The following is a 23,879-nucleotide window of genomic DNA, read 5'->3' as shown; positions in this document are numbered from 1 at the left end:
GTTCATTTTGTTTCATCACTTGAAATGAACTATTAAAGTGTATTGGTTTTCTGTAAACCAGGCTTATGGAAATGCATTTAGCAGGGAAAACTAGAGATTTGATTTTTAAGAAAACTGTAGTGACTGTTTTTGTGCAGAAGTAATTGTGCTCAGCTAAGACATGCTAGAAAAAGAAAACCTGTTATTTAAAAAAAAAATACTGTCCAGCGTAGACCCTTACCTTTTTTAGTACAACTAATTTTTTCTAAATTTAGGCAGCAGAATTGAGATAATTTTTGAAGCAAAACTGTTAAACTGTATTAATTGCATGAATTCTGTTTCTCTAGGAATTACCAAGTGGAGTATAAGAGGAATATTCTGATACTCTGGTAATTTTGTTTGAGAGAGAGGAACACAGATTTCTGAAGGCTAATTTAATGTCTAACTTCAATAAAATGTTCATATGGTTTGAATTTTGTATTGCAATATCATGTAAAAATATCGAATGTCTAATTTTAACTGTAAAGAGTGTACATGTTTATGGCAAGTTTGTAGCTTGAGTGTTTTGTTAGTAACATTATGCTGTTTTACACCACCACTTTGGTGGTAAAAAATTTCATGTACTGTTTGTGTACTATTCAACGCCTACTGATGATTATTTTTAACTTTCTCAAACTTACAATAGTTCAGGCAACATGACTAGTGCTAACTAATACTATTAGCATGTGAGGGGGTTTTAAATATTTCAATATTTTTTTGTGTTTTGGATTTACTTTTTGTATTCGTTGTTATTCGTTGGTGAAAAGTTTGGTATAGATTATATTTTGTTCTGTTTACCAAGGAAGAAGACATCAAATTAATATTATGAGTACAAGTGCAGTTTTAGCATTTTGTAAATTTAGCCCCTGATGATATTCAAATTTTAATAATAGCAGCAGTATTTTAAGTTTTTTTTCTCGAGTTTTCAAATGTTTTTTAAATTTTTTGATAGGATATTGATATCCATGTACTTCATTGACCAGATTATAAATTTTAGATTCTGTACGTCATAGAAAATTGCTGGCATTAATACAGTGTTAATTGTACATGAAACAATGGAGGGAAGAGAAGGTTATTAGAATAATTTGTATTTTAATAATTTAGTTAATTTTTGTGAGACAAGGAGCAGAATATAGAATGAAGAATGAATTTGACAGAACCACAATCATATCTCATTTAATATTTCACATGGTCCATGTGGAGAGCTATAGGTGAAATTAAAAATTGCATACTCGGTATATCTACAATAATTACTGCTTTTGATATTTATACCTTTTTGTAATCCTGCTAAATCTACAATTTTGGAGGTAATTCAAGTAATAGAATATTGCCTTCTTTGAATTTCCCTCACAGGGAAATTCACATACCCAGATCTTTTATGCTGAATCTGCTGTGAGGTCAGATTTTTACACTGAAAGTATAGATAAGACAAAGGTTATCTCCAGAGAACTGGGTAGAAATAGGCAATGAAAATGAGTCAGCAACGCCTGTTGAGGTAAAAAGGCTGCTAAATTGTGGAAGTATATTCCCAGTGGCTGGAAAATCAAAAAATTCAAGATTGATTATCTCTTCTTTTATTTAAGGGTCTTGGGAGAGCTAGAAGCTTTTGGGAGCCTGTTCTGTTGGACAGAGAACAGAAAAGGGCAGGAGTTTCCATCCCCCTCAGCCTCATGTATGAGAGCTGGCATTCTGAGGGTAGTTTCATAAGAAATGGTGTAATAGCCAGGAATATTCTCTTTTGCTTTATGCTTCTGCCACTTTCTTGTTTTGAGTACTTGTCAGACATCTCTCAATCAGTGGAGTTCACTGGCTTGGAAATCTGTATCAGCAAAAATGGTCAAGGTCCTGCTGTGTAGTATTGGGGCTGGTAAGTTAAGAGTCAAATATGTGCCCAAACAAGCATGAGGCAGGAAGCAGGAACAAGGGAGGGACAGAAACAGTGATTGATGAGGCAAGGAGTTAGACCATCTTTTTCAGTCACAATGATCAGTTAAGTTGACTCAACTGCTGTGAAGCTGTATGTTTAGCAAAAAAACCGGCATGGGCCATGACTGTTACTCTTGATTCTGGATAGGTACAGTAACAATAGATTTAAATAGCTCTGCAATGCATTTTGTACCCTCATCGTGTTGGTGAGTGATCCTAGAGTGGGTGATGTGGTTAATGTGTTTGAGGCCAGGGCTTCTACTCAGGGGCAGGTCGACAAGCTGGAGGAATGGGACAATAGGAACCTGATAGAATTCAGTGAGGTCAAGTGCCAAGTCCTGCAATTAGAATTACAAGGACCCTGCAGTGGTACATGCTGAGGACTTGAGTGGCTGGCTATCAGTGGTAATGAAAGGGATCTTGTGGTTGTGGTGGAGAATAGGCTAAGCAAGCCTTCGGTATTAGACTGTCCCAATAGAAGGGGAGGCACTACAGCTGCAGAAGTGGTTATTCCTTTTTGCTATGCACCTGTTAGGCCTTGTCTAAAGTACTGCAAGAAAAGTGTTGACAAACTTGAGTCTAGGAGAAGAGGGTCAGGGACTGGAGTTCATAATCTGTGGGTTTGTTCAACTGAGAGAGATAAAGACTGAAGAGGTGCCCCAAAGTAGCTTCCCATACTTGTAAGGAGGTGCACCCAGGCTAAAGAACTGAAATACAATGTCATTAAAACACAAGGTTCTGATTAGAAGGAAAGGAAAGACTTTTACTTGGAAGGTTATTTAAGCACTGGTTCAGGTTACCCAGAGAGACTGTTAGAAATCTTGGAGATAATCAAGGTAAGTTTAGATAAGCAACCAAATCTGAATTCAGTGTTGACCCTTGTTTGAGCAGGAGGAGGTTGCACTAGATGACCTTCTGCGAATCCCTTCTGTGATCACTTCAAAACTGGGCATAGAATAGGTTTCAGTAGTTAGGAGACTACACCAGTTTGTGTTGGCAACTTTGGAATTGATCAATAGAGAGGAAGCCCTGTACAAACTCGAGAGGAGGGTAAAATAGGCATCAGTTGTTTCTCCTAACAGAAGACTTGACTACCAGACGGATGGAGGAGGAGCACATGGATTAATTTAGTAGTGCGAGAGAATCACTGAAAACTGTAAACAAATATGTTTTGAAATACTCATAAACACATGTTGTGTGCTTGAGCTGTATTGCTAATTAAGGTATCTCTTCAAAGGAAACATCATAGGAATTATATAAAGAATTCCTAAACCATGCAGATAGGACCAAGATGTCAATATCTTTTGCAGAGTGTGTACAGTACTTATCTGCTCCACTTATTCCCCTAGCTTTCTCCAGGCCCAAAGTGACCAAACAGATATATGTATGGAAAATTAGAGTATCTTCAGATGTCATCATTTTTAATGAAGCAAAGAATGCACCTACCTTTTCGTAGGTGTGTTTGTAATGTCATTTTAATTGAAGTCTTGTATTCTTCTTTTGAAATGAACAGGCCATGAAATAAGTGGTTGAGTGACACTGCATAAAGTGATTGATACCTTGTTTAATAATTGGTTAGAGTAAATTATAGAAGTGTTAATTCAGCTTTGGAGAGCTTCCTATTATATGAGTCTTTCTAAAAGGACTGCTTATTTTTTACACTACTTACTGTTTATTGAACATTTCAATAGCTAAAATTGTCTTGTTACAAGAAGCAGTAAGACACTTATTTTTGGTTCTGATTTTCAGTGTGTGAATTGAATGTCATGGGTCTTTAAATGTCAGTGTTGATATGTGTAGATAAGAACATATGTAGAATTTTGAATGTATTTTATGTAAGTAAAGTTAGTGCTAGATTCTTACATAAAGAATTTGAATTCTTTGCTCTACATTCTAGGTATACATAGAAATTACTGTTTTGGATTAGTAAAGTGGGAGTTCCTTTAGTCTTGTGTTGTAGCATAGGGGTTGAAAAGGTCAATCTGTGGAATAAAATTGGAGAATTATATAGATCGCAGAATTTACAAAGGTAAGTGTGGGAATAATGGTCTCAGCTATTGTAGTGGAGAATGAACCCTGAAACATTCCATTGGCTACTTTAGGGGAAGGAATTGAACTGGGGAGAGAGACTTGCTGTGATTAGGTGGCATGTATTCAGAAACATAGACAGAACATGATAGAAGAACCTGGCTGTGGATATTGTTAGCAGACACTGTATGATTTTTTAGCAGTCTAAATGTCAATATACCTGTTGTCACTTGGGAAAAGGCTTTGAGATCATCATAGACAGCTCTCTGAAAACTTAACCTCTCTGTACTTGCTATCAAGCAAGCAAAAAAGAAAAAAGTTGAGAGTGAGTGTTATGGGGGGAAAAAATCATCCTCTTACATAATTCCATTCTGTACACACAGTTTGAATACTAGTTGCAATTTGGTTCAATCTTTCTCAGAATAGAAAAGAATTGGAAAAGTTACTGCATATGGCAATAATGGTAACTACTGGATAAAGAGGGACTGAACTGATTGGGTTAGAACATTCCTGAGGAAGAGAAATTACATAAATTTATAAAATGAGTGCTGAGAAAGTGTAGAGAAGTTACTATTTCTTTTTAAGAAAAAAAAATGTTTATGAAAACTTCAGGTAATGAGCATAAAGTCGGTGTGCTTTCATGATGTATGTTCCTGACTAACAAAGCTGCATTTACCACGATGAAAAGACCACAAGTAGGTGACTTACAGGGGTTTGGATGAATTAGTGAAGGATAAATCCCCAAGTGGCTATTAAAACACCTTATGCAAAAGCCTATGTAAGCCACTGTCTCCAGGAAACTGGGAGTATATATCACAAAAGATTGCTGTTGGGTTTTGTTGTTTTTTCTCTCCGGCCCTTCCCATGTCTGTTCTCAAGGATATATTACTCAGTGTAGTATATGGTATAGGAAGTGGATATTGTACCAGGTAGACTTTGGTCTGGCCTTGTGCTGAAGTTAGTATATTCTATGAAGGAGCAAAGAGTTCTGAAAATATGTTGGTGCCTAAGAATGGAAGTGTCCTACAAATTAATTATGCATATAGGTGCAGATCCACGTTGCTGATTTTCTTTGAAATGCCTTGAACCCCATGTGGTGAAGTTTGTTAGATAGGCTGGAAGCCTGATCACAACTGGCAGCAAAAAAGAAGGTACAAGAAGAGAATTTATTAGGCACTAGCAGGTACTTTAGGAAAAGGATAGTCTAGGCAAGGGAGATGTGCTCTGTCTTGAAGTAAATATAGGCTATTGTGACGTGAAGTAAGGAAGAGTTAATTATTTAAACTTAGAGGTGTTGTAAAACTAGCAGGACAGAGAAGCCAATAAATCAGATGATTCTGTTATATAATATTACAGCAGCCATTGTGTTTGGTAATGTTGAAAATTACAGCTGGACCAGAATGGAAGCAGGATAAGAACATAGATAAGAATTCTGAAAAATCAACCTGCTTGCAGATGAAGGAACCAAATCTTTTAAAAGCTGTCAGAAAAAAAAAAATGTTGTGTGCTCTTTTTCAGTATAGATATATAATATAGATATGCAGGAGTTTAAAAGCTAAAAGTAGTGAACTGAAATGTCTGATAAATGATGAAGATCTTGGTGTAACAAGCATTAGAGAGACCTGGTTGGATAATAGAAAGCAACTGAGAATTGAAGCATTACTTAAAAAATAATACTTTAAGATTTTTAGCTGTGTTTATGCACACAAACAGATTAAACTTGTCTCCTTTTGTGCCTTAGGGAAACAGTGTAGTGACAGTTGACCAACTGTTTCATGAAGCATTACTTTCTAGAATATACACAAGCAAGAAAAATTTTTGCTTGAGGAATTCAAAGGACAAATTTAGTTAGCTGAGTCCAGAATTGCAGGATGTTGCTATTTTTGGAAGTTGCCTAAATTCATCTCCTTGTTTAATCTGAAAATTTTCTGAAGTACTGTGTTTCTCAGATACTACACTAGTGCATCTGTCTCCAGAGCAGCCCAGTTCAAGTATTCAAGGTTTATACACTCTGACTAAACAGTGACTGTGTCAGACATCTCACTAACTGCTAATGCAGCACATTCAGTTCCTTTTGTGCAGAAAGAAACTGAAAAGTAGTTGGATAAAACACAGAATACCCTGGAGCTGTAGGGTCTCCAACTGAGAATTCTCCCATACTTAACAAAGAGAATCTTGATCGTAGATTGTTCTTATCTGCCAGTTATTTTTTTTTTGTATTTATTTACAGCTTCTGGAAAAGGAGTGCAAAGTGTGTCTGCCTGTGATCACACTAGCATGTTGGGGGCAGTTTTTTAAAAATGGGTTTGAAACCCCTTTCACATGTGGAAATTATTGAAACATTGAAATTACTTTTTGCCCTGTGCCACCACATTATATCTTCTGGTGCTTTCTGAGGATATCAGGGAACAAGGCTCAGGTTTTTTGAAAGGACTGTTTAGGTGTATATTTACAAGAGGAAGACTCTTGGCTATGGATTCAGAAAGCTAAATGATAGATATACAAGTTTATTGAAGAAACGCTTACTAAAATAGCCTTGATGCAGCTGGTAAAGAGACATGTGAATTGTAAAGGCATTAAGAAGGATAAAATGAGTTAGAAGAGTTTGTATGAAATTGTTATAAATTTCCCAGCTGTATGAAGCAGTTAAGTGCTTTCTGTACTTTGGACATTGTAACAAGATTCTTAATGTTTCTTGGTAACTTAAAAGGCACACTGGTGGACTGTGGTGTGACAGAGGAATTATGTATTGATCTGATAATCTAAAATATGTTCCGTTATTGGCCTGTGATGGTAAAAAGCCAAGAGATTTCATAAAGCTCTGAAACTTGTGAATTTTTTTTATAAAATCATATACAGTTATGAAGATCTAGCATATAGATAATTTTGTACCCATGATAGCTTCGAGAATTATGGAACTGTAAACTGCTTATATTCCTTAATGGGTCCTAAATTAACAAAGAAAAAGATCTTGAGTAATGGTGTGATTATCAGGATGGACACTTTCATTCAATGAGTAGCTGTGGGCAAAAAAGGTAGCAATGTGATAGGAAGCATAATCACTGGAGCGGAGTGAGCAAGTTTGTGCATGTGTGCATGTGCATAATAAAGGTATACTGTTGGATGTTTACCTGGAATGGCTGCTGGAATTATGATGACTCTGTAAAACAAAGTAGTAATGAGAAGCATGGAGAACCTCTGCTTCCTAACACCCTTCTCCCTTTCCCCTCTTTCCCCACCCCTTAAAGAAAGATTTATAAAATATAAATGGTAAAAGGGAAAGCGTGTTGGTAGATGAAGTTCTCGTCCTATACAGGAGTGTGTTACACCATGAAATTAAAACATCAGAATGAGTTACAAATACTTGATACATTTTCTGCGGAGTACTTTTAGTGTGTTATTGCTCACCGTAGTAAGTTGTTAAAATGTGAAGACAGTTTTTAGAAACATAAATGTTGTGGGTACCACAGAATTTAGGATTTTGATTATTAAAAAAAAAAAGTGAAAATAACAACAGTCTAATAGAGATCAGTAAAAGAATAATTTGGGGTAAATTATTCCACAGATGTCTGCAGTCAAGTTCTTGTTATCCTACAATGTCATTTCCTCTGATTCTTATTGAATGGGATAGTGGACTCAATAGAGAACTGGTATTTTGGTAGTTCTATATCGCTATAACCGTGAATGTGTTTACTTTTTAGGCACTTAAGATTTGTATTCCTACTTTTAGTTTCTGAATTAGTGGTTATAACTGATTCTGTTTTGCTCTATAGTATATAAACTTGCTTTTTAATCTTTATTTTTCCTCCTCTTTTAAGGTTTATGTACTGAAGGCCTGTACCGTGTTAGTGGGAATAAAACAGATCAAGACAACATTCAAAAACAGTTTGATCAAGGTAATCACAGATTTTATTATTTAAAGCCAACACAGAACTTGAATTCTCCATGGAGTTATCACAATGCAGTATAAAAAGATTGCACTTTCAAACCAACTTTCGTACCACTGAGTACTTAATGCTCTGGTAGGTTGTATTGGTATACTCCAGGTTATTACCAGTGAAGCTCTGTGTAAACACTAGATGGGGATGGAATCTTGTTGCAGCTGGATTAAGTGCTGTTAAAGTATTTTCTAGGTGGTATTTTAGTGTTTAAAAGAGTTTAAATGTGGTCATAGCTGTTCCTTCTCTTAACAGTTCATCAGTTCTGGGCATTAGGGCATTCATGTTTGCTTATCTTTCTTATCCCCCACAAATACTAATTCTTGATACTTATTTTATTGAAAGATTTCTTGAATAATATGGATTAACAATTAAGTCTTGATAATTTCTAACACAGCCTTTGTCATTATACAATATAATGAAATGTGATTGGTAGGTTAGGCTATTCAGTTTGATGTGTTTATATTTCAAAATGAAAACACTTCTTAAGAGTTCTTGGATATTAATCGTGAAGTTGAGACTATGAAAATAGTAAAATTCTTTGTAGATATTAAGGAAAATAAAAATCCTATTTTTTATGCCTCACTTTGCTGTTTTATGACATTTTGGGAAATAGAATTTAAAATCCATTACTGGGCAAACTTGATTATTCAGAAACCACTCAATGACAAAGACAAAAACATTTAAGTCTTCATGGAGAAACAGATGACTTCATTTTTCTGATCTGCTGTTCTGTTATAGTGTCAGATTTTCTTATATTTGATTTCATGTGGGTCAGTGCGATAGCAGCTTATCAATAGGTTCATCTTTGTGCATTTTTAAACAACCATTTGGCAAAATGTTAGTTTTCAGTGTTTTGAATAAATTCTTGTTTTTATAAAATACTGTAAGGAATGATAGTGGTAGGTTTTACTTACACTGCTGTTTAATTTTTTTTTGCAGATCATAATATCAGTCTAGAGTCAATGGGAGTAACAGTGAATGCGGTGGCTGGGGCTCTTAAAGCTTTTTTTGCAGATCTACCAGATCCATTAGTTCCTTACTCTTTGCATCAAGAGTTGTTAGAAACATCAAGTAAGTAATAAACAATCTTTTCTTGATTTAATAGTGTTGTTTTCATTGCCCTTATTGCTATTTTTACTTCATTATAAGTTGAAAGTACTATCTGCACTGAATATTTTTAAAATGGCTTAGACATGTGCACTTTTAAATATTCTTTAAAAGTAATACCTATATGATTAAATAAATGTAATACATTATTTTTTTGAAATAAGTTATAGTGTAATATTTCTCCTTTTCCTAGAAAATTTAATTGGTAGAAATCTCCTTTTTTCCTATTTTTCCATTTTTTATTTGTGGTGAAAAGGATGAAATCTCTTGGAGTGGATTTGCATTGTTAATAGGAAAAAAACCCTTGAATCCATAAAGTCTTACATTCAGAGTAGGCTTTAGAAATCAGACACATCTATGGGATATTATGGTAATTCTCAATTCTCTTAGATTTTTTTCATATTATTTTTGAACTCTTATAAGATATTTAGTTTTGTTTGCCTTACAAACATTTTCCAGGCACTTCATAGTAAATAAGTTTTAAATTACGAGTGTCTCTCTTGTTTCAGCAGCAAGCTGTTTCAGAAAAAGACCACTACGCTTTTTGCAGGGTACAACTGTGACGTACATTATTCCTAAGTATTTTTTGTTCAAGACATGAAAACAGTAGTGTAAGCCTAAGACTTGATTAATATATAGGCTGTTAGAAATTGTGTTTTCTGACGATATATGTAGGTACCTATTTGTGGTATTTCTGCTCTACTTTTCAGGCATATTGCTTGTGGAATGTAATTAATCTGGTTTTATTTTTTCTTAAAAGTATAAAAGCTAAATTCCAGTCTAAACATTAAATAGCTTAGAATTGAAGTGAACTTACTGTTTTAAAATGCCATTAATACCACTTAAAATTTATATTTATATACTGGACTATGTTTAGCATTTTTCTCTATGGAAGTAGGGTAGATGGAGGTTCTTTTTAGCAATGCAGTCAAGTAATAGAGGTAAACTTGTGTTCCTTTTTATTGTATGAATCATCATGGATTAGAAGTATGTTCTGCAGAATGTTTGGTTCCACAATCCTTTAGGGTACTTTTCACAAGCATTTTATCAGCAGCATTAGTTTGGGGATTTTTTAAAATAAAATTGTTATTTTATTCGGTATTCCTTTTTTACATATTGTTTATTTCCTCTTTGAAGTGTGGATTATGTCCCTTATGCCTGTGAAAAATCCCTGTTCTTCTTTAAACCGTATATTTAAAATAGCTGCACCAGCCCTATGTGTAATTTTTTTATTATTTGAATAACTGAGAAGCTTAAGATATTCTAAGTTCATGTGAAGATCTTTCTGCTTAAGAGTAAACTCTTAACAAGAAATGACCCTGTCACATTGTTATTCTACAAGTAAACAGTAAGCTAATCAAGTGATTCCTTGCTGTTGAACACAGATAAATAATTCTGCTTAAATTCAGAAAAATATTTTTGTACTTAGGTAGTTAACATCTATAATGAAAAAGTTACTCTATGCAAATAGGAATTTTATAAAATATCTTCTTACTTGATGTTTCTCTGTGGATGTCTTATCTATACTATTATACTATGAAAAAAATTTAGCAACATTTTATTCAGTATGTCTTTCTAGATATTTCAGAAAATGTCACTTATTTCTATAGAAATCATGGATAAGACAGAACGGCTACACGAGTTAAAAGAAATTGTGAAGAAATTCCACCCAGTGAACTATGATGTCTTCAGATACATAATAACACATCTGAACAGGTTTAGTATTTTTCTATTTTGTTTTAAGTTGTATCAATTGCAAAAAAAAATGTGTTTGCAACAGTGAATTGACTACTAGAATTGAAAATTTCATACTGCATTGCTCATTGGTTAGTATAAATGTGGAAAAAGAAGCTAGGAATTAGAGGTTGATTAGTAAAGCATTGTGTATTTATTTTTCACATTTTATTGATGTGTGTGTGTATATATATATGTATATCTGGCATCATTTTGACTGTAAAATTATAAGAATGATCAGCGTACATAACATAAAAAAACCTTGAAAGAATAATTGCACCTAAAATTAACTATGCACCTAATTATAACTATTATAGATCCTCCCCTCCAGGAAGTAATAGCTATTAAAATTATAGACTAATCTAGATTTTAAGGGATTTGAGTCATCTGGCCTAGACACGCTTCCCTCTGCCCCCAAAATAGGGCTAGCTTCAATTAAAATCTAAAATGTAGCACCCAAAACATGTGCTGAATAAGTAAAATGTAGAATAAAGATATAAGTAACAGTAAACTGGTTATACTTGCTTCTTAAATTTTGCCTCTTGCATAGAAATGTAATGTTTTTATCTTTAAAAATTATTTGCATATTTACTAAAATAGTAGATGTCTGTTGCCTCATAGTCTGACCTTTAAGTGTACAATATTCAGTTATAAAAAACAGAGAAAAACACCAGCTTTCTCCTGCTTCTTTATCAGCTAAAATGGAATTATTCTCTGAAATCCACTGAATGAGATTGTTAGCTATATTATTAAAAGAAAAAGCAAAAGCTGAAGTAACTTTTTTTAACATAAAACTTCATTATCCAGTAATCTATCACTTAAAGATTAGCTTGTGATATTTTTTTCTGCATTTTTAAACAGACTCCCAGTTGTTGAGGTTATAAAGGATCTTTGAAGATTGATTAGTTCCACCCCATTGCTTTGACAGAGTCAACTAGAACAGGTTGTCCAGGATAGTGTCCACTTAGGCTTTGTGTCTCCAAGGAGTGAGACTTCACAATCTCTTTGGACAACCTGTGCCAGTGCTCAGTCACCCTCACAGTAAAGATGTGGTTTTTTTTGCTCAGAGACAATTTCATGTGTGCATTTGTGCCTGTTGCCTTTTGTTCTGTCACTGGACACCATTCAGAAGAGTCTCAATCCATCTTCTTTACACCTTCCTATCGAATGTTTAAAACCAATGATAAGATTTCCGCTGAGCTTTTCGAGGCTAAGAAATCTTCACATTCTCAACTTTTCCTCATTTGAGAGATCCTTGCTCTCTTAATGATTCTTGTGTCCCTTCATTGGGCTTGCTCCAGCATGTCCATATGTCTGTTGTGCTGGAGAGCCCAGAGCTAAATCCCAGATGTGGCCTTTGCAGTGCTTAGGAGAGGGGAAAGATCACCCTCCTGGACCTGCTGGCAGCACTCCTAGTGCAGCCTAGGATGCTGTTGGCCTTCTTTGGTACAGAGTCACCTTGCCGACTCACGCTCAATTGGTCCACTAGGAATTTCTGATACTTCTCTGCAGTGGTACTTTTCAGCCAGGCAACTTTCTGTGTGTGTATATATATATATATATATATATATATGTATATTCATGACATTTAATTGTTCTGGAGTACTGTCCTTGTGTTTGTGTCTTGGCAGGTATTTGTAATGATCTAACTGAGCATGTAATATGGGGGCAGAAATAAGAGCTTTTAACTTCCCTATGTAGTCAATAGGGAGAATGTAGATAATCTCTTCTGCAATTCAGAGGGAGTCTTCCCTTTTCACTGAATGTATAAGAGATTTTAGAGTTTAGGTACCTACTTTTACACTTCCTTCCGTCACATATACGACTTGCTTAATAAAAGTTGTCCATTTTCCTTTGCAGGGAAATTGATCAATTTTTCCATTAGTCTCTTGTCAAATACAAATTCAACCGTAAAATAGATAAAACTGTATCATTGAACAGATATCCATATTACAGAATCGTAAGATGTGCTTCCATGTATCTGAAGTAAAACTAAACATCTCAGACTTGACACAGTTATTAGAAATGTTTTGTTAATTCTTAATTGATCTGATAGAAATTTTTGTGGATGAATGGCACTCTCTGAATTGTCAAAGTCTTCGTCTGATCACCTATTTGCCTAGCATAGCTAAATGTACAGTGTCAAGTACCTGGATTGCTGCAAGTAAAAGATCTAAACATAATTTTAAAAATTCCTGAATAGGTTCTAATACATGCATATCTACAAACAAATGAGGCAGTTCATCATGGAACTTACTGGACAACATAAGTGATGCACACTGGCCTTGGCTTTCAAGTCTGGTCCACTCTCTATTAATGATGACTGACTTACTCTAGCAGGTTGCTAGTAACAAAATAATCTTTTCTTATTTGTCTTGTCTCATTTGCAGTATCAGGTAGTTGCATTCAATTCGGCAAGAAAACTACTTGAGCGTAAGCAGTTGCATATATAGAATGAGGTAGATACAGCTCAATTTTAAAGGAAACTTGTAGCTAAATTCTTGACAGTCAATATTTATTTTCAGGAAATTAATTTGTGGTAAATTACTGCTGGTGTATAATTAAAAGGGAAGTGTTTGTCAAATGAATTGTTCATTAAATGAGATAAAGCAGTCTTCTGCATGATGGAAGAGTTCTCATCACAGGCTAATGTTTTAGGTGTTTTGCTTTGGATCCTATGTCATTAGAGTAAAAATGTGCTACTGTTGTATAGTTAATAGTGGTTGGTGATTGATATTTTGGTGTATCCACAAGCATAGAACCTGGTTATTGAAACAAAAAATACAAGTATTATTCACAACATATAAATATGAGACCAATAACCATGAGAATTTAATAAATGGCAACAGTGAGATGAATTTTTCATTAGTGTTATAGACATCTTTCAGAGCATTCCAGCTCTCCAATTGTGATTGATTAACTGACTTAGCAGAACTGAGCTTTTAAGACGGGAGTTGAAACAGGATAGTGTTGGATTGACACTGCCTTTTTTGATATTGGTTGTGTTTTATATTATTCTTTGATAATGGGTCCCTTTATACATAAGGGCTAATATGGCATAATATGTCTCTAAAGTCAGGAAAAACATAGGTGTACAGCTTTTGAAGTCGGATCATAGAGCAGGTTTACAGTGTGAAGCTCCTGAGACTTTGCAGTGGAGGAAGTGGGCAGGATCAAGAGAAAGAGACTCTTCATTTTCATTTTGAGTGAACGTAGAAGAAGGTAATGGGCATTTGCTAAGCACTAAGATTCTAAAGTAGTTTGAGAAAGTTTCATAGGAGACAGCATACAGACTGGTAGGTTTTTGTTTACTCTTAGAAAGTACAAAGGTAAAATGAAGCACAGGAGAGAATACAGTCGATTGTTCTTATGTTATTTTGTTATTGGGGAAGAGGTGCAATGCCCTTCTTTGTTTCTCTCTAGCCATAAATTCCCATTGCTTCATTTATTGGATCTAATGATTATGTAGATACAGCATGTTAATAATAATAATACTAAGCAAAATGTAAGTTTGTATTTCTGTTTTTGTAAGCGTAAGCTTACGTTTATTCTTCAATCTGTAAATGAAGTTAAAATATAATTTTTTTTTTTCAGGAAAGAGATTATGATTATTACTATCACTCAGAAATATCCTTTGGATCAAACTTATTCAAAACAGATTGAGAGGCAGTATTTGTGTACCTTCACACTATTTGGAATAAGTAATGCACATGCTAAAATGGAAGTCTACCCTTTATGGTTACCATTATACATGCATTGTAAATGCATGTAAATTTTCTTATAGCATTAATTCTAGTGTTTACTATGGTTTTCACAGCTTTTGAATCTATGGACTACAGCCAGCTGTCAGAAATTCTTGTGGGCTGCTCTTGTTAATCCTCAAAATTGTAACTGACAAATTTCTGAAGTTTTATTTTCTATCTATTTCTACAGGACAACTGTAGCTTGGTTACCTTTGTGATGTCTACTGTAATATATGAATTGCATGTTCCCAGCTGAGTGCATATCTTAGGTGTTTGTCAGATCTATTAAGACCTGATTTTTCATGTATCTCTCAGTAATTTCTTCTAGATAAAATTGTGATGTCACTTTAGAATGAAGAGTGTTTTTTAAAAAACGAAATATCCTGGCTCTCTCTAGCCTCTTACTGTGAAAAGCATTTTGTTTTTTCTGAGGAGGCATTTACTTGTAGATGATAAATTTGGTAACAGGATGGTTTGTTGTTCTTTGGAGGTGTTTTGGGTTTTTTTGTAATAGTATTGCAATAATGAAGTTAGATCATAAGCGAAGAACCTGTTTCAGTTTGTTTCTTATTGTCCTTCAAAATGCTGGTGGAATGTTGAATTTTTTTTTGATTAAAAGCTTAGTCAGATTTATATTAGTTAACTGTGCAAATCTGGAAATGTCATGGTTTCTAAATTTTCTTCTGCATAATCAGTTAAATAATTCGAAGGCAATTGTTTTAATGGATTGCTGAAGGAAAGCAACAAAAGACTTGAGATTTGGTAATAATGCCTACAGTTAAGAGAGCTATGAAAATACTTCTAGTTGATTGCATACTGGTTTTAATTTACACTGTGCATGTCGTTCTCATTTCAGGGTTAGTCAGCAATGTAAGACCAACTTTATGACTGCTGATAACTTATCGATTTGTTTCTGGCCTACTTTGATGAGACCCGATTTTGAAAACAGAGAGTTTCTTTCTACCACCAAAATCCACCAATCAGTTATAGAGACCTTCATTCAACAATGTCAGTTTTTCTTTTACAATGGGGAGATCGTAGAAGCACCAAACCCAGTGGCATGTCAGCCACCGCCTTCCAACCCAGTGCAGATGGTGGAGCCCATGGTGCCCCTTCAGCTGCCGCCACCACTGCAGCCTCAGCTGATACAGTCGCAGTTACCAGCAGACCCTCTCGGTATCATATAGACAGAAGATGATTGCAAGCAGCCTGGCGCTGGACAGTAAGGACAAGCTGTAGACATGCATGTTTCAGGATACAGTAATGTACTTCATATTTATGGAAAATAATTCCCATCCAGCTGATTGGACATCTTTTTGTTACATCCCGTACTGTGTTCCTCATTTGTACACACTGCAGATAAAAACTATGTGATAAGCATGACTGGAGAGGTTTAATTTTTAAAAGCAAAAATAGCTATAAAGTACAAAGCTGCTGCTGCATGATACCTTATTGCAATCACTGTATCATTCCTGTGACAGTTGGTCACAAGATATTGTGAATAAAATTTTTCTATAGAAATTTAATGATTTAAAAAAACTACATTTATGAAACATTCAATGCTTACAGCCTGCTTTATGGCTGGTTTTTGTTATTTAACATGCTATTTTTGGCAATTTTCTTCACATTCAGGCGTTCTGTGTAAACAACTAAAGCCCAGATATAGTTTATTTTGTAATCTCCTGGCTACTTATGTGATGGTATGCTTAGGGTGGTTTATGGAAGAATGCGAAATGCACTGTTGAGAATTTTACAATCCTTCACCATCCATCTTTACATATAAGTAAACCTGTGGACAGTTTAAGGGTGGGTGAACTTGCTTATTATTTCTTACAGCACAATACCAAGGACATGCTTGTTGTAAAAGTGAGTTTCAAATATTGTACAAAAATTTTGATGTTGCCTACTTATTTCTTTATGTTCCATTACTGAACTAAACATTTTGTAAAACTGTTAATTCTGTAAACAGCTGCATGTTTAAAAGATCATTGATGGTCTTGTAAACTTAATCTAATATATTTTAGATATTTTAATTTTTCCCACTTGGGAATACATGTAGTGTTTAGAAAATAGCTCATGACATTTTCATATAAGGTTATATAACTTTTCATACATAAACATGACTTTTGTTGTAGTAAAATTCTCTAAACCAAACTATGTTTTAATCTAGGACTTCAATTAATCTATTCTTTAAATCTATTTTTATGTGACCCTCTAAAGATATACAAAAATGCATTGCTAATACATAGCAATAAATACTTTGGGTACTGACAATTAACCTCTTTGGAGTGTATATATATAAGATCACATAAACTTGTATTCATATTTTTTTCCTGTGGTATGTTGTACTAAAATTTCAAATGACTGATTTTTTTTTTCTCTGTATTTTTAAATTATCTTTTTTTTTCATTTATTTTACTTTTATATTGGTACCAATTTTGCTGTAAAAGAATGCTGCTTAATTTAAAAATCTTTTGGTTAAATATTTTGATAGTGATAAAAAATTTAGAAGGTTACAAATTGTAGCAAAGGGGAGACCATAGATAAACACTACCTGTGAGACTTTTCATAGCAGCTTTTTTTCTTTCATGCTCAAAATGTACCTTTTTAGGTCTGCAAAGAAGGAAGTCGTGGCTCATTCAGCTGCTAGAATGTTTTGTGTCATTTAAAAAAAAAGCTTTATGATGGTCACTGTTGTAATCTTCACTTATAACAAGATTTAAGATCTTCTTGTATGTATTATAGTAAATAGATGATTTTGAGAATTAAGGCTTTTAAGAGTTTGATTTGCTCCATTTTCCAAAAATAAAAATTGCCTTTCCCACTTATGTCCTAGGTATTGTACTTCTAATTATGACTTTGATTATCATTCTAGATTACTATGATACCATAAACCCGGCTGCTGTTTGAAGTACATGTATATTATAAATTATCTTGATATTGTGTTATATTCTTGCAAGTAATTATCTTTTTTAAGAAAACATAGAAAAGAAAAGTCAACCCTATTCCTATTACAAAGCACACAGGAATTAATAGTACAATAAAGTCTGTCCTGTAAATTGTAGTATTCTTAACTTGTTCTACTTTACCTGTTGTCTGTATAGCTTTTATTTATAGTTTTCAGTCTATTCTTGGCATGTTTAGCGAAGAAAATGAAACTTCAAGAGTTTTATAAACTATTTCTAGGTTGCTAAAGAATTTATTTTTCTACTGTATATGGCATAGACAAAGCATCACCTGTACAGGAAACAAGTCTATTTCTAATAGAAGTAAGCCTAAAAATAAATGCCAGTCATATCCATGTTTAAAAGTTCTATCTATAAGATATCTCCAGTCTTTGTAATGTGAATTACATTTTAAACTTTCTATAAATTCCAAGTTGTTTGCCACAATATTTAACTAATCTTTGAATACTAATTTTTAGAATAATTTACATTCCATTTCATGGTGAGCTTTCACGTTCAACTGTTGATCAGCAGTATTTGCAGTGTCATTTCTGGTGTGTGGTGTTATGGCTAAATCACTTCATTTGGCCAAATATGAAAGTGTTATTACATTTACTGGATAAACATAAAAAGAGAAATATGAAAGCATGGCATGTGGCATGTGATTGTCACATGAAAGAGTCCCTGCATATTGTTTGCATTATGGAGGCATTGTATGCAGGAATGTGGATACGTGTGTATGTGTAATATATACACTTCGATTTTGTGTGTGTGTGTTCGTGTGTTTATGCAGACATGCATGCACATACACCCACATAGTAAAGTTTTTAAAAGTTAATAGGAAATTATACTGTGGTTATTAAAGATTTATAATAGAGCTTTCTCTGTTATTTTTATTAGTGCTATAAAATGAGGAAGCATGTCATTATATACAAATTCCTCATACTTTGGCTCATGTAGTCCCTTCTAGTTTTAATGAAAATCCAAACTATAATAACTATATTTTTTAATGTGAGCATTTTTACGGTAATATCTATCTTGATAAAAAGATACAAATGCATATTATTTTGATTGAGCCATCTCAGTGACACTTTATGGAGTAGGGTTTTTTTATGTTATAATGGTATAGGCATACTGCAGTGTATTGTCTTTCACTGTTTTAGCAATTTTAAAATCCCAGACCGGAGTTACAACAGTGCCATTTTAAGTAGTGCTTAACAGGTTATTTCAAAATTCTTTACCCTTCATGATCATGTGGAATTTTAACTTATACAGTGTAAATAGAACGCAGATGTCAACTCAAGTGAAAAGAAATTTAGTTGTTGTTGTATGTTTTCTTCTTTATTTGAATCCTAGTTGCTAGGAATTTATAGGTATGTTTATTTTTAGTTGCTGGAGCTTAGCTTCCAATATTTATGATAAATATAGAAAAACTATCAATTGGAGATGAAAAAAATGGGCCATAGCTTATGTGCTTCTTTCACTTTTTTTCAGTAATTGTAATGCTGTTTGTCAATTGCAAAAATTACATACATTTAAAAAAATTTCAAGTCAAAAATTTTGTTCTTTGTTTATAATGTAATCTTTTATTGCTACATCAGCAGAATACTGCAGAGAATTAAATATCAGTGAAGCTTATTCTGTATAAAAGATGCAACGAATAAAATACTAAGATGCTTACTGTGTATAATGTTCGGTTTAGTTGCCTACTAAATTTTTAAAGGCAAAAGCACTCTTATCTTTCACAGACACAGAAATTAAATTCAGCAGTAAATCTTGCTAAACTGAGTGCTGTGTGTTTAAGGCTTTCTCGGGTGGGAGGGTGTCTCTCATGGGTCTCCTAAAATTATTTTTTCCTATGGAATTTTTAAACCTGAGGTAAAAACTGTGGGCTTTAAGGTCACTTTTAAATTTTTAGAGTTGTACATTGTTGGTCATAATTCTTCCAACTATATGGGACAAAGCCAACTTTGATAATAGTACTTGTTTTAGTTCTTGTGCTTGCAACATCTGTGCTTTTTTTTTTTTTTTTCAGATCATCTTAAGTCATATGACTGATGCAGAAATAACTGCAAAAACTTCCTGACAGCCTTCAAATCTGAGCACTGTTTAGGTTTTATTATATATCATAACAGCTCTTCTGAATCTGACTGAAGTATAATGCCATGTTCAGGCTCAAGTTTCTGATGAGTAGTTGTCCCAGAGAACCAAAGTGTAACATCAATTTTCACTTGTGTGAAATTCAATCCTTTAACTAATTCATAATTTCCATGGAATCTGAAGGGATGAAGTTAGTCTGTCATTGTAGCTAGTGGAACTAAACACTTCCTTTCCTTACTGAGAATTTCTTTCCCAAGTGTGTAGCTGGTGCATCTTAAGACTGTGCCTATATGTTTCTCATCTTCCTTATTGAATACAATGCATGTGTGTTTAGACATGTTATTTTTGTTGCTGAATTGAGTGTCATTGATGCACAGCCAACATTCTAGTGCTTTATATTACAGAATAGGGTTTAATATGCTTCATTAATAATCCATCCATTACTGATTTTAATTTAGTGTGGTTTAGAAAATACAGAAAATTAAATAATTTCACTGAATGTCTACGGTGCAGTAACTGTGGTTTTTTCAGTCTTATAGTGTGATAATAACAAAAGCTAAGAAGCTTTTAGAGTTAAGAAAGGATGGGAACAAAATCTCGTGGTGGTAATTCTAGCTATGACCCTGCTTCAGGATTAGATGCACTGGCTTGCAGAGTACCTTTGGCTGTTTATAACTCTGACTGATTTCTGTAGTGTAGCTGTAGCTTGTATTTTCCCCAGAATTATAGTATCACAATCCATCTTGCAGTTTTTTCTGCTTTCCGACTCAAAGGGAGGGTGAAGTGGCTGTTCTTGTCAATTCCTGCAGTTCTCAGCATTGTTACTGATGAGAATTGTCAGGGGCTCCTAAATTGTTTTTGCAGCATTTTACTGAAGTAGGAAATGTGCAGAATGGTAAGTTATCAGTTAACTGACAGTGCAATCAATTGGTGAAACATATAGAAAAAACCCCAAGTTGCACTATTAAATTGCAGACGGTGTGGTCTCCCCTTGAAGGCTCCACCCTTGGTACTTGACAGTGTGACCTGAGTTTCTGCAGTGACTGCCCTTACCTGGTCATATTGATCTCATACAAGTTGGGACTGAAGGAAAGATCAAAGTTCATGATTTTTTGGAGGTAGGTTTCTTGAAGAGCTGTCTCTTAAAACACTTACATGAAATTATTAACTATAGAATGTAGCAAATAAAATAAATATGGAAAATGAAATGTCCACAGCTCCTTATTGAAGTATGTATGTATATACACATGCTTTTTTAACCTAGTAAAGAAGTGGATGTTGTATAGGGGTTTTAACATATTAAAGGGGGTCAGCCTGCTACAGATAAATATTGCTTACTATTCAAATGTTAAGTTTTGAAAAATGAATGAAAAAAGTTGTATCTAATTTTGATATCCTGTTGGTGAGTTGTCTAGCTCTAACATTAGTTTAATTTTGTTATCCTGTTATCCTGTGTGATGACACAAATAAGCCTAATTTTATGTCCCTGATGTACTGTTAGAGTTGGAAAATTTCTTTCCACAAATGACCGCTTTCTTTACTCTTTCTTCTCTTAGTACTTTTTTTTTGACTTAAAGTCAAAACTTAAAATTTATAACATGCTCATACTACTTCTCTCCTGTAAAACATACCAGGTCTCACAAAGTTTATGGAAGCCTGACAATACTTTTTTGTCCCCTTTTGTCTGCACTTGCCTGTGCTCACTCACTTGTTTTGGGGATGCACTTGTCCTGTCTGGAGATTTCTCATTGCTAGCAGGTAGATACTGGGATGATCCCATTCCATATCCTAACCTGCTTTTTATGAAAGAATGCTGGAAAGAGCAGCTAGGAGAGCATGTAAAAATGGTGAAGGATAAATATGAGCACTTAAGTACCTCAGTGAGGTGAAGATGCTCACCTCAACTGACCTTCTGTGTATGTGGTAATTTTAAGCCTTCCACTGATAGCATAAAAGGGAGGAGGAGATGGGAAAGCTTTTACCTATACACTTGTCTTTAACCTCAAGCGCTAGTGTTGTTCTTGCACAGTTTGGGGCATAAAGTCCTCTGTCCGATGTGGAGTTTTGGCTCCACAGAAGGGGTCACGTGGCCTTCAACCAAACATGGTATACCTAAACAGTGGGAGCATACATACAAACCTTAAATTGTTCCTCACTGTCGCTATTCCTGAATCCTGCTGCCCTGAGAGTTTACTTGTTTTTTATTTTAAAATGGTTCTAAGTCATCTTTACATGTCCTCAAAACTGTCCAGATGTATGTACCAAGATACAAAGCTTCTCTCAGAAGTGCTTCTGAGGAAGTAGAAATCAAGCTTTATTTTCTTTTTGTACTGGTGTTATTAAATGTTATTTTGTTTTCTCTCTTCTTTTCAAATAATTGTTTCTAAGAAAAAATGAGAGGGCTGAACTGTTACCTCAGAGGTGTGTTTTTGTAGCATGATAGTGACACCATGAGGTAAAATGCCCAGCTCATTCAATGGAGGCATTGAAGTAGTGTATGAAGATATGAATCCTGCCAGAATAATTTGGAAGACTGACTATGGCAGAGTAAGTGAATTGTGGAACAAATTCTCCTCTCAGTCATGGCTATAGTTCTTCTTTAGAGGAAACTTAATACTTTTTTTTTAGTTTTGTTTGTTTTCTGATCTTCATAAGGGGGATAAACTGGTGTGCATGTAATGTGATTGTCAAAGCTGAGCTCTGAATCCATGGGGAAGCGAGCAAACAATTTGACGCCAAGCAGCCTAAAAGACACTGCAGACATGTGTTGTCCATCACCACCCCCCAAAACTTCATTTCTTATGTTCTTTCTCCTTTTGCCCCCTCTGGAAACAGCAGAGCTCCTCAGCTAGAGTTCTGCCAATATGAAGACAGGATTCTACTGCAGGGCATTCTCATTTGGGGGTACTTTGCTTTAGATCTCACCTTTTGCTTTGCACTGTAAGAATTTATCTTTGTTAACTTCTGGGATTGCTACGAAGCCTATTTGTTCCCCTCCTTAAAGGCAGTGAGGATGAGTGGGCTGAAGCAAATGTCTGCAGGCAGTTAGTTATCTTTGTGCATTAATTTATGGGATAGGTGCCCAGAGCCCTAGAATGCCAAAATTTCTTCAGAAATGTAAAAGAAGAATAGCTTAAAACTTCTGAGCCTCTCTTTTTCTGATGTAGTAGTTAAGGAAGCCTACAACTATTCCTGTACTCAATGGTAGTAAAAAGTAAGTTCTGAACTAATCTAGATGATAAATGTCTCTATATTCAGAATTGTCAAGCGAAAAAAAAAGCAATTGCCTTCTTGCAGATATATTGCATGTACAGCTGAAGTGAAGGACTGCTAGAAACCATGCTAAATATGAGCAAATAAGATGTGCAACTAGTTTAGTTCATCAGAAGAAAGCCAAGAAAGAGCAGGAATTTTAAGAGCTGAGAAGTTTTAATCTGAAACAAAGGAAATCTTTATGGTGGGTATTTTGTCCCTCCTAGTGTTTTCAGTGCCTTCTGTCTGTGTTTTTAAAATATGAGAACATGTTTGGACACATTCCATTCCCACTACTACAGTGCTCTTAACAAACATCTAACTGTATGCTTGCTGAGGATACTGCTAAGGAGGTGATGAAGACAGTTTGCATCAGCCTTTTCCCTTTCAGTGTAAGAACCAAGACCCTTAGAACAAGTGTTTTCTGGTTTCATGTAGGATAAGGGAGTTAGTTTCCTGCCCTGAAAAAGTTCTCAGGAATATACATAGTTGGCCAAACCCACAACAGATTCCATGGGAGGTTTTTTTGGGGTGGGTTGGTTGGCTCGTTTTTAATAAAAGGAAGGGGGAAAAAAAAGGCTAATATGAATTTTTATTGTTGAATTGGCAACAACTGTTTTGTGTGTATGTGTGTGTGTGGGGGGAAATGTTGGAATTTACTATTCAAAGAAAGGATTAGAATTAGCTAAGTAACCCTCTGGAAATACAAGTGAAGTATTCACATTGAAGGGAATAATATTTTATTAGTTTTTCAGGTGGCCTCACAATTTTCTGACTAGCAACTAGATTCTTTCTTATGGCTTTATATAAGTCTATTTTATTTGCAGGGATATTAACACCATTTTAAAACTACTACAGTTGCATTCAGTAGTTTAAAAAAAATGTGTGAAGTATCTGCTTATAGGAGGCCCTGGATTATTCTTTATTCAGATGGTGATTAAAAGGGATCCAGATTTCTTCCTGAGAATATAAAAAGGAGACAGCTGACATTCTATTATTAAAGAACAATTAGGGTGACCTTTTTTTGCCTGAACTGGTGGAAGTTTGTTTTCAACCGCAACTGGCACTAGTGTGACTGCAATATC

General features: G+C 34.5%; 1 protein-coding gene across 3 annotated transcripts in view; it reads left to right on the top strand.

Annotated features, from left to right (window-relative positions):
* ARHGAP5 (Rho GTPase activating protein 5) overlaps positions 1–19,127 on the top strand; it is a 48,060-nt gene extending 28,933 nt beyond the window's left edge. For 2 of the 3 annotated variants that reach the window (XM_017820436.1, XM_017820435.1), the window contains 4 exons: positions 7,791–7,868; positions 8,853–8,984; positions 10,631–10,736; positions 15,354–19,127. In XM_017820436.1, the coding sequence (XP_017675925.1) occupies positions 7,791–7,868; positions 8,853–8,984; positions 10,631–10,736; positions 15,354–15,684 (647 nt within the window). In that variant the 3' untranslated portion in view covers positions 15,685–19,127. Of the gene's footprint in view, positions 1–7,790; positions 7,869–8,852; positions 8,985–10,630; positions 10,737–15,353 lie in introns of those variants that run through there. The other variant, XM_017820437.1, reaches the window with a different exon arrangement.
* The last annotated feature ends 4,752 nt before the right edge of the window (positions 19,128–23,879 follow it).

Source organism: Lepidothrix coronata, unplaced genomic scaffold (genome assembly GCF_001604755.1).
Source record: "Lepidothrix coronata isolate B3197 unplaced genomic scaffold, Lepidothrix_coronata-1.0 Scaffold83, whole genome shotgun sequence".
NCBI lineage: Eukaryota > Metazoa > Chordata > Aves > Passeriformes > Pipridae > Lepidothrix > Lepidothrix coronata.
The sequence above is the reverse complement of the archived record's forward strand: the minus strand, read 5'-3'. Positions and strand labels throughout refer to the sequence as shown.